Here is an 11,912-nt window from a genome sequence, read left to right as displayed (position 1 = left end):
GCCAGTTTCATCTGATGTACAAGACCACCTGCCAGTGTCCTCGGGACAAGACCCCGTGTCGTCTGATGATCTTGTCCAGGGGATTCTGCCAGAGGATCTTGTTCAAGGATCATGGGACATGGATCTGTCTCCACAGGATTCACTGATGGATCAGCCATACCATGCAGAACCAGGTGACAGATGCAGTGGTATTGGGCATGGTATCTCGGCTAATATGACACACTTTTTTTTCTGTAGCTGATGCAGTCCTTTTTGTCTTTCGGTTTTCATCTTGTTCTGTCAGTATGTGACGATGGCTGCCAGGCTCTAACATCACCTGAAAACATCCGGGGAAGAAGAGACTGGGACTTCGCTTTCCATGGGGGACAGCAGACACTGGTACAAAGAGAAAAAAAAGAAAACTGTCAGACTATGTGTTGTGACATTGCTACAATAATGTGTACAATTTCTTTCCTTGACTGTTAAAGCTTGACTATGTGCTGAATGGGCAACGTTCTCCTGAAGAGCACATTATTGATGTCGGCGCAATAACTTTAAAGCGCAAAGATTTCCTGACTTTGGGGTTGGAGAGGGAGGTGGAAGCCACGGTGAGTACTATATCTCTGCTGTCGGGAGGAAACCACCTAACTCCAAAATGTTCATTTTTCAGGAAATTAAAACCTTATATTTTGAAAACGAAGCAATACAGTCTCATCAAAGTTGGTGTTGTGACTTTCTATATTGTCAATGACTTCCATGAGAGGGGTAGAGGTGGTGGAGTCCAATGGCCTTAAGTGGTTTTGTCCAAAGTAATTTTTACTACTTTCCATTGGTTCAATATCTGCAAAACAACACACAGACATAAAGGGTGTTCAATAGCACTGATTTATGCAACAACAAATAAATCTAAAATGGACTTAGGAGGTTTCTTCCCGACAGCAACGATATCATGATCTCAAAAGGCAAAGATCAATTTTCTAAAACTCAACTTATGCTTCATGCAACTTTACAGATTGTCAACTGCTGTCTCACCATGATCTCTGAGATTGCCAGATGTCGAGTAAGTTGTGTTTCTAAGTTTCTTAAGAAATTATTTAAATGTTTTTGGACATATTGAAAGGTAGTATGTATTTACAGGGAAAGGATGTAGTCACCATAGATGCGTATGTGGTGGCGTCATGGAAGGCACCATATGATGACGATCCCTTTCTGTCCCTACCGGTAATTGATCATCAAACTTATCTGATCAATATAAATGAAAGCTCTAACTTCTAAAAACTTTGTATGCCAGTCTACATTAAAACTTTTTTTCCCTTATTCTCGTAGGATGATGCAGCTTCTAAAGACCTCATCCTATGCCCGACATGGAAACCAGGACACTGGATGCTCAGTGTAAGGCTTTTTGCATGTCAACAAATGTAGTCTTTATAACTTTGTAACGGGTGCAGTACTTAGTTTAGACTAGTCATTGGTTAGACCAGTCATTAGTCCTACAACTACAACCTATCTCAAACCCTCACCCTAAAACTAACCTCCCACGGGGCAGCACACCTAAACCTAACCTTAACCAATGTCTAACCAATGACTAGTCTAAACTAAGTATGCACCCCCTGTAACTACTTTAATAGAGTAATGTATACTTCTGTGATCAGTGTCAATATTGTTTTGACAATATTATTTTGGTCATGTAATTGAAAACCACATGTGTGTGTGTGTGTGTGAAGGTGAAGTGAGCGGTGCCTCTTATCATGATGTATGACACAGTAACGTGCTGCTACCGACAAATAGACACACATAGTCACATGCTGGAGTGGTTTGTACCGCTCAAAAATAATTTATTCGATTCAAAGGAGCTTTATTGGCATGAGAAAACAAACGTTTACATTGCCAAAGCAAGTGTCACAAACTCTCAATACAATAAAAACAGTTGAAAATGGAGAAAGTATATACAGTTGGACAGGGTACAGCATTTTGTAAATGGAGCTATGTCACATTGCATCGTTATGTACATGTTATAACGGGTTATAAAGCTTTTTTGAAACTAATAGCAGCACTTCTTTTCAGTCACTTTGGGACAAATGGCAGCATTTTTCTCATGACTATTTAAATGGTATACAGAAAACTCAGATTTAAGATCTGTTTAAAGGTAGCAGCTCTGTTTCACAATTGCTTTTAAAGAAAAATAGAGGTTACACATGATGCTAATTCTTTTTTGCAACTTCTTTACCACTGTTTCTCAGGTCATAAGACCAAAAGACGTCTTGCACTTCTTAGACTCTAAGAACCCCCATGGCTTTGGCAGTCAGGAAAATCTCTCACTTTTCAGGTTATTTTTAATGCAATTTTGGCCCGAGTTCAAAGGTTGGCCCTCGAGTTCAAAAGTTGGCCCTCAAGTTCAAAAGTTGGCCCGACGTTCAAAAGTTGGCCCTTAATTTCAAATGGCCCAATTACCTTCTATGAGTTGTACAGCTGCATGTGTTCTGCTGGCATGACTTGTATTGCTTGGTTGCATGTTTTATGTTGCATGTGTGACTTGTATTGCTTGGTTGCATGTTTTATGTTGCATGTATGACTTGTATTGCTTGGTTGCATGTTTTATGTTGCATGTATGACTTGTATTGCTTGGTTGCATGTGTTCTGCTGCATAACTTCTGTTGCTGTGAAATGCATGCACTCTTGGATGAGTTGGGTATTTCTTTCTGTTCTGTATGGCTTTATAGGAGAGTGAGATCTGGACTGGTTCAAATGTATGACATTTTATATTTCTAACTTACACCCCATCTTAAGCATGGAACTATCAGATGAGTTTAAACGTAACCACAGTAACCGTGCTGATATCATACATTTGACTCAATCCATCAAGTCATGTACTTGTAAATAGTAATTACATGTTTATTTTGCAGTAAAATGGCTATGAAAATGGTGCCTGGGCTTTGGACTGTCATGAAGAATAAGGTAGTAATAAAGAAATGATGTATACTGTATTCATCTACTGTAGGTGTATTATGCGTTAGACTTGAACCATTCTGTTTCTTCCAGAACATCCCCCTACAGATGGATGGACTGTGTTGTGGAGTCTTCATGCTGATGGTAAATTAAATTGACACACAAAGCTGTTATTACTGTACTTATTGCGTACTGGTTATTGAATGAAAATTACATTGTATGCTTGAAATGTGTTGCAGTATGCTCTCCACCTGGTGATTGATGAGCCATTTGACTTCAGTTTTGTGAGTTGAAATTGTACACATTTACACACAAACCTTCATTAAGTCTTCATTTTGAAGTTTGTTGACTCTTGTTTATTTCTTAGGTGGACATACCAAAGATAAGGCTGTGGTGGTGTCTGCTTCTGATGGAGAATTTCACTCTCGGCGGGTAAAAGAGTAAAATAATGGAATGCAATTTATTTTGACATTTTTAAGTCTCTGAATCTAACCTAAACCTTCTTTCTAATATAGTCAAGGAAGGAAATTTGCCCATTGGTCAGATGATGCACTGAAAGTGCGGGAGGACGCAGACAACGACGCAGACAATGAGGCATGTTTCTTAATAGCGCATGAACAAGTTGAAATTTGTATTTGTCTGGTTACACTTATTTTACTGTTCTGTAAATTGACCTGTTCCCTATGTTAAATGTTAGGATCATGACTGTATGGCTGCCTCTATTGATGTCTGCATCTTCCAGAAAAGGTAAGTGATGGGACAAATTGTGAAATTTGCAAATATCACTTAAAGGGGAATACCACTATTGTTGTGTGGAAATAAGAAAGTCCCCCCCATTCTGTGTTGCCTAGAACTGGAGGTCTGAAAAAAAGATGTACTTCATAATGTTACTGATTTTATTTTTTCTTCAGACCTCCAGTTGTAGGCAACACAGAATGGGGGGACATTTGTATTATTTCCACACAACTATAATGTATATTAATGGTAAAATGTTGAAAATGAGTGGTATTCCCCTTTTTAAGCAAAAAGTGCATATGTTATTAGATGGTGGTATCCTGAACACGCAAACCCCCTAATGGTCCAGTGTCAGAGGTGCCAAGGGTGGCTCCACACACACTGCGCTGGAATCGCAGTCCCAGTGGACAGTTTTTGCTGTGGATGTAACAAGCATCCCCATTCACTGGAAAGGTTTGCAATTTGTTTTCTGGGCAGTGTTATAAGCTTGTTGGTAATTATGGGATAACAAAAGGGATTCTATTTCACTACAGGACGTTGGAATTAAGCAGAGCTGGGATTGCTGGGGTGGTAACGGGACCAGAAATCCAGGTAAGAGATTTGCACATTTTCAAACTAAAGTTGTATGTTACTTTGCATATTGAGTTCTTTAGATGTAATTTGCGTCTGCTTTCTCAGGCTCTTCACACAACCCTGACATCAGGACAGCAACTCTCAAGCAGACTGTACCTGTACCAGAACAAGCAGGGATGTTGCAAGCTCCGGGACAGCTTGAGACGGAGGAAGTTCACAGTTTTCATGGAAAATGAGGTATTTTTAATGTTAAGAAGATACAATCTCACTGTATACATGTATACATTATTAGTTGTCAGTTAATTATGTCTATCTCCCCCAATTAGACAAACGAGTTGGTCAGACTCGTAAAAGGAACGCTACAGCTGTCCAATGACCTAGACCATATGGACTTCATCTTGGATGTGATGCTTCCTGAGGTATGCATCATGGACGAATGAATAATGTATAAATTTTTTGGGGCGATAGTTCAATGTTTGTTTTTAAAAACGCCTTAACAATAAAGATAATTTAATGTTCGTTTTGCATCATCATTACATCACCTAATCATAGCCTCCTCGATGTAAGATGATAAGAGCGCCCCTCACTTCACATGGGAGTGATTTTTTTGTATTTTTTTTTAAAACTTTATGTAGTACTGTTAGACATGTTATGCATCAACAATTGATCTTTGTATTTTGTTTCTTTGCAGACCATGATATACATACTGAAGAAGCTGGAGGGGTTTACCAGATTCAGATCAGAACAGGCCCTCGACATTTATTCTTTCACTTAAGATAACATTTAGTCTGTCATAAGTTGTCACCCACCGGAGTTGATTTGGAAAACGGTTCACAGAAAGTTTGCTTTTAAAATAGTTCGCAAATGTCACATGGCCACATGTTGAGATAGGTTGACAATCATAAATTCCCATTTAGGCGGGGGAGATGGTTGAAGGGTGCTCTGTGTGTTTTATCAAACATTATTTGAAAATAACATTATTTGAAAATGTTTGACACAGGCTCTAGTGAGGAATGAGCAAAGCTAAATTTCATCAGCTACACAAACATACTGTAGATTAAATGTAACAGTTGTTTTTTTCAATGTTCTTTTTTCTTTTTAAATAATGTACAAGACGGAATGGAAACATTGTGCCCCCAAGAGCTGAATCTTTGCAAATGTCTGACTCTAGTCACTCTTGGGATGTTGTCACTATGAGGTTTCCAACAGTATTAGTTTTCATTCGGGGGATGATGCTCAGTGACATTGCCAATGTCCAAAGGCTCCAGTGAAATTTGTTCTTTATGTGACTCTTCGCTGTCTCTGCTTCTCTGCATTCATAAGGTTTTGGATGAAAGTGCACATTTAAAAGCCAGGACCTGGAACGGGGGTTGCAAGGCTCTGCAATATAAAGTTGTGACCTATTGAAATAAGTCGAGATGTCTCACAGAGTTTGAGTTAATAAAGTGGTTAACTTTGATCCTGCCTCTGTGCCTGCTTTGAGTGATGTTTGTATTACCTTTTAATTGCCAAATCAAATGTGCTTCAGACTTGATGGCAAATTTATACAAGGTTGCTTTAGTGTATGTTGTGTACAATGTTCAGAATTCAGTCCGTATAGCATTACATTTTTTTTGTAACGGTTAAACCATTTATAAACTTTTAAGCAGTTTGTAGACAAGTAGTGAACGGTTGTTCACATTCGTAAACAAATAAAGTGCTACCAGTTTTCTTGAAACATTGCTTTGCCTTTCTTTAACTGGATAATGTAATAACTTAAGACTATACAGTAGGGCTTATCACACCTGCTAAAAGCACTCATTTGGAAACTGATGTATGATGCTGACCATGATACTGATATATTGCTGACAAGATACTGACTATCCCTAGGTGTTAACACAGGAGATTTTCACCTGGACTATACCATTTTTGTATTATGGTATATCTCAATGTTTCTGATGTCGGTGGGTCTTTTAGTACCTTCATGCTTGCCATGTATTGCTGTACTTCAATATGTTTTGATATAGATTATTTTAAATTGGGTAAAATATAGAGTTTAGTAATGAGATACTGTGTGTGTGTGTGTGTGTGTGTACACTGGACAATTGAAGCACCATTTAAGACACGTGCATGGAACCCCTGGACTAGGGATGAACTATGATTTATGAAATACCTAATTTATCTTTCCCCTTCTACTCCTAACCAATCTGTAAACATGTATTTATTGAATAAACACCTAGATTGGCTTTCCCACAACTTGCTCCTGAGTCTGTGTGTGTGTGTGTATTAGGGCTGTCTCAAATAACTGAGTTAATTAATTTGTGAAATGAATTAGATTAAGATTTATAACACAATTAATGCATGCTTGGATGACCCACCCCATACTCTCATCCACTGCACTATCTATAGCCCTATCTGGATGGGGGGGAAACGTTGGTTATTGCCTTAAATTAAAAGGCTGCCTAATTTACATAGGCTCAAATCACAATCAGAGAGACACCATCCTACCACAGTGGATGTGTTATGTGAGATGAGAGAGATGAGATGTAGCCTACTTTATTATCCCTGCAGGGAAATTGATGCATCAGACACAATGTGAAATAAACAAATCAAACAGACAGACAAAAACACATCAGATACAAATCACAAGGAGAGTGGCCAGATGGGACAGTTCCTCATTTCCAAGACTTTTCAGGCGTCCCACAAATTGAGACCCTGTCCCACATTGTGACTGGCAGGCATCAGTGTTCAAATGCCCTAATGATAACACCACTCATGAACAAAATGAGCATTTTAAAACAAAATGTGAGACACCACAGGGATTTAATGATATGCAATAGGCTATTAGGCCTATATGGTCGAATATGACATCAAGGCATTTAAGTAATAAGTTGCTATAACCCCGTCCCCGTGTCCCACACAAGTGATACTTGTCCAGACCATAGACCACAGACACAGGACCATATGCATTGGGGGACAAAGTTCTTAAGAATGTGTTGTTGCGACTGTAGGCCACTGTTTACTATGAAAACCTGCATTTCCCGTCAGTCAGTCAGTAAGTGTGTCATGTCACGCCTTGTGTCACGCCTCCAAATATGGTCAAGCCTCATGACATCACGTCTCGTGACACGTCACACCACCATATATGGCCGTCTCCATATATGATATAAGATCACGACACTGACCTCATCAAACCTCATCATCTGGAACAGTCTCCCTACAGAAGTAAGAGAGACCTCCAACTATTTGACCTTTAAATTTAACCTGAAGAGGTGGCTAAAAACAAATCAAATCTGTAATCATGAGTAACTATCAGCACTATTTAGCATGTTGATCTGTTCCATGTATTGTACAGTATTGTATTATGTTTTTGTATGGACATAGTGTTGGGTGCTGGCACATATGCACACATGGCATCAACGCATGGTGTTGTGTGCTGGCACACTATACACTCTGTCTTTCTTTTATCTGTATTGTATTGCATTGTATTGTACTGTATGAGTGTATGTGTCATTGTATGTTTAGTTTTACTACCATTTTAAGAGCCTGCTCAGGGACTACAGATGTCAATTAGCTTATGGCTAACTCTGGCACATTTACATGGAAGTGAAAACTGAAATATTGATTAATAAGCACTGTCCCTGTCAAATAAATAAATAAATAAACCCTGGATAGCCATACATGGAGAAGACTGGATCATCACCTAGATCTCCATATATGGAGCTGAGCCGGCCAGCAACTCTACATCTGACCTCAAACCCTTAGATCTCCATATATGGAGCTGACCTGTTCTGACATTCCATATGTTGATCCTCCCCACCCGTCCTTCCTCTTCGATGTCTCCCTTTTGACTGATACCTGTCCATTCAAACTCTAGACGGGCCCGCCCCAAAGTTATTAGTAGAGTTCTCAACAGGCCCAAAAATTAAGGCCCGGCCCTACCTGGGCCCTCATCAAACCCTGTACACTCAAGACACGCTCCATGGCCAGTACAGAATTAAATATGTTGATCTGACCCCCCCATGCCAAAGCACCAGCGCTCGCCCAGCAGTCTGCTGTCACCCAGGCAGATGTGTGCACGTGACCTCGCTTCTCGCCCTCAGGGCGTCTTACTGGTATAGTCTGATGGCGGTTGGCAAGATGGTCTACTGTTATTTATCTTTCTATTCCCACAACAATATAGACTACAGAAAAATATGGCATATTTTGGACATAGTTCGAATGGTCATCATTGATCATGTCTAATTATTTTTTAAGAAATGTAATGTAAAGTAATGTAAAACATTAAAAATGTAATCGTTTGACAGCCCTAATACTATATATTATTATTAGTGTGGTTGCCCAAATATAATAATTTATAATATTATTATGAGGCTAAGGAGTGAACCAAGGATTTCTCACACACACACACACACACACACACACACACACACACACACACATATATATAACCCCCCCAAGGACCGCTGGTGGTTTTGGGGGTGCGACCCTCACGTTTAGCAGTGTTGCTCATTCCACGGACGCGTGGTCATGACAAGCTGTACCTCGTTGTAAAGGTGACTAATCAACGATTCAAATGATATAAAACACAATACCAATTGGTATTATTAAAGTGGAGAAATAATGGACCAAAGTTAAGTTTCCGGTCCCTCACCGATCACCGCTCACTCATCACCTCCCTCACGGAGCACCGCCACTCACGGACCACGACTCGTCTGCGAGACTGCAGCTGGGTGCTATTGGACAGAGCAGCATTGTGTTCACAGAGCGCTCATGGTTCATTTGGCACTCTGGGAGGTGGAGTTCCACCAGAATCCCAGAACGTGTATTCATTATAAACCAGCATGCTGTCAGCCGCGGTGCGCTCCGCCGCTCACACATCAAAACAACGGCTGCACACAGACGTGTTGAGGCGAGGCTCCGTTCTTTTGGCAAATCTAGAACTTCCTGCCAGAGAGCTAGCAAATTTAAGACATCCGGTTGCTTTCAGAATAAAAGCGAAAAATTAAATAATTATTACATTACATTATTAGTATTGTTATTACATTACAGTTATTGTGAAGACACACATTATGTTTCTGTGTAAAAATAAGTAATTAAATAACGTAAAAAAGTTATCTAAATGGATAAATGCCCAAGTCCATTCACTGGAGTGCATGGACTTAATAAAGTGGATGCTGGACAAAATCCCTGCTATGTTTCGACTAGTGTGACATATGCACGCGTCCGGGGAGACCTCCTCTACAACACCACACTGTCCGCTAAGCAGCAGAGGTGTAAAACAAAAATTGGCACCAGGTCAGATGTAAAAATCTTAAAAAAACTTCCCATTTCCAGACTACAGTGGACTAAAGTGGACACTGGACAAAAATCCCTGCTATGTTTCGACTAGTGTGACATATGCACGCGTCCGGGGAGACCTCCTCTACAACACCACACTGTCCGCTAAGCAGCAGAGGTGTAAAACAAAAATTGGCACCAGGTCACAGGTAAAAAAACATAAAAAAACGTCCCATTTCCAGACTACAGTGGACTAAAGTGGACGCTGGACAAAAATCCCTGCTATGTTTCGACTAGTGTGACATATGCACGCGTCCGGGGAGACCTCCTCTACAACACCACACTGTCCGCTAAGCAGCAGAGGTGTAAAACAAAAATTGGCACCAGGTCAGATGTAAAAAAACTTTAAAAAACTTCCCATTTCCAGACTACAGTGGACTAAAGTGGACACTGGACAAAAATCCCTGCTATGTTTCGACTAGTGTGACATACGCACGCGTCCGGGGAGACCTCCTCTACAACACCACACTGTCCGCTAAGCAGCAGAGGTGTAAAACTAAAATTGGCACCAGGTCACAGGTAAAAAAACATAAAAAAACTTCCCATTTCCAGACTACAGTGGACTAAAGTGGACGCTGGACAAAAATCCCTGCTATGTTTCGACTAGTGTGACATATGCACGCGTCCGGGGAGACCTCCTCTACAACACCACACTGTCCGCTAAGCAGCAGAGGTGTAAAACAAAAATTGGCACCAGGTCAGATGTAAAAACCTTAAAAAAACTTCCCATTTCCAGACTACAGTGGACTAAAGTGGACTGTCCGCTAAGCAGCAGTGTGGTGTTGTAGAGGAGGTCTCCCCGGACGCGTGCATATGTCACACTAGTCGAAACATAGCAGGGATTTTTGTCCAGTGTCCACTTTAGTCCACTGTAGTCTGGAAATGGGAAGTTTTTTTATGTTTTTTGACATCTGACCTGGTGCCAATTTTTGTTTTACACCTCTGCTGCTTAGCGGACAGTGTGGTGTTGTAGAGGAGGTCTCCCCGGACGCGTGCATATGTCACACTAGTCGAAACATAGCAGGGATTTTTGTCCAGCGTCCACTTTAGTCCACTGTAGTCTGGAAATGGGAAGTTTTTTTAAGTTTTTTTACATCTGACCTGGTGCCAATTTTTGTTTTACACCTCTGCTGCTTAGCGGACAGTGTGGTGTTGTAGAGGAGGTCTCCCCGGACGCGTGCATATGTCACACTAGTCGAAACATAGCAGGGATTTTTGTCCAGCGTCCACTTTAGTCCACTGTAGTCTGGAAATGGGAAGTTTTTTTAAGTTTTTTTACATCTGACCTGGTGCCAATTTTTGTTTTACACCTCTGCTGCTTAGCGGACAGTGTGGTGTTGTAGAGGAGGTCTCCCCGGACGCGTGCATATTTCACACTAGTCGAAACATAGCAGGGATTTTTGTCCAGCGTCCACTTTAGTCCACTGTAGTCTGGAAATGGGAAGTTTTTTAAGTTTTTTTACATCTGACCTGGTGCCAATTTTTGTTTTACACCTCTGCTGCTTAGGGGACAGTGTGGTGTTGTAGAGGAGGTCTCCCCGGACGCGTGCATATGTCACACTAGTCGAAACATAGCAGGGATTTTTGTCCAGCGTCCACTTTAATCCACTGTAGTCTGGAAATGGGAAGTTTTTTAAAGTTTTTTTACATCTGACCTGGTGCCAATTTTTGTTTTACACCTCTGCTGCTTAGCGGACAGTGTGGTGTTGTAGAGGAGGTCTCCCCGGACGCGTGCGTATGTCACACTAGTCGAAACATAGCAGGGATTTTTGTCCATTGTCCACTTTAGTCCACTGTAGTCTGGAAATGGGAAGTTTTTTTAAGTTTTTTTACATCTGACCTGGTGCCAATTTTTGTTTTACACCTCTGCTGCTTAGCGGACAGTGTGGTGTTGTAGAGGAGGTCTCCCCGGACGCGTGCGTATGTCACACTAGTCGAAACATAGCAGGGATTTTTGTCCAGCGTCCACTTTAGTCCACTGTAGTCTGGAAATGGGACGTTTTTTTAAGTTTTTTTACATCTGACCTGGTGCCAATTTTTGTTTTACACCTCTGCTGCTTAGCGGACAGTGTGGTGTTGTAGAGGAGGTCTCCCCGGACGCGTGCATATGTCACACTAGTCGAAACATAGCAGGGATTTTTGTCCAGCGTCCACTTTAGTCCACTGTAGTCTGGAAATGGGAAGTTTTTTTAAGTTTTTTTACATCTGACCTGGTGCCAATTTTTGTTTTACACCTCTGCTGCTTAGCGGACAGTGTGGTGTTGTAGAGGAGGTCTCCCCGGACGCGTGCATATGTCACACTAGTCGAAACATAGCAGGGATTTTTGTCCAGTGTCCACTTTAGTCCACTGTAGTCTGGA

The 11,912-nt window shown here is 41.0% G+C and overlaps 1 protein-coding gene across 1 annotated transcript; it reads left to right on the top strand.

Moving 5' to 3' along the window:
• Positions 1-993: 993 nt before the first annotated feature.
• LOC306927487 (uncharacterized protein) lies at positions 994-5,008 on the top strand (the record flags this gene model as incomplete). Its single annotated transcript, XM_079507248.1, has 14 exons — positions 994-1,039; positions 1,117-1,200; positions 1,306-1,371; positions 2,883-2,934; positions 3,019-3,069; positions 3,165-3,209; positions 3,293-3,357; positions 3,441-3,519; positions 3,623-3,672; positions 3,970-4,113; positions 4,194-4,251; positions 4,339-4,470; positions 4,560-4,652; positions 4,925-5,008. The coding sequence occupies exons 2-14, from the start codon at positions 1,139-1,141 to the stop codon at positions 5,006-5,008; spliced, it is 981 nt and encodes a 326-aa protein (XP_079363374.1). The 5' UTR covers positions 994-1,039; positions 1,117-1,138.
• Between the last annotated feature and the right edge of the window lie 6,904 nt (positions 5,009-11,912).

The sequence above is a fragment of the Electrona antarctica genome (assembly GCF_951216825.1).
Source record: "Electrona antarctica genome assembly, chromosome: 1".
NCBI classification, from domain to species: Eukaryota; Metazoa; Chordata; class Actinopteri; order Myctophiformes; family Myctophidae; genus Electrona; species Electrona antarctica.
The sequence above is the reverse complement of the archived record's forward strand: the minus strand, read 5'-3'. Positions and strand labels throughout refer to the sequence as shown.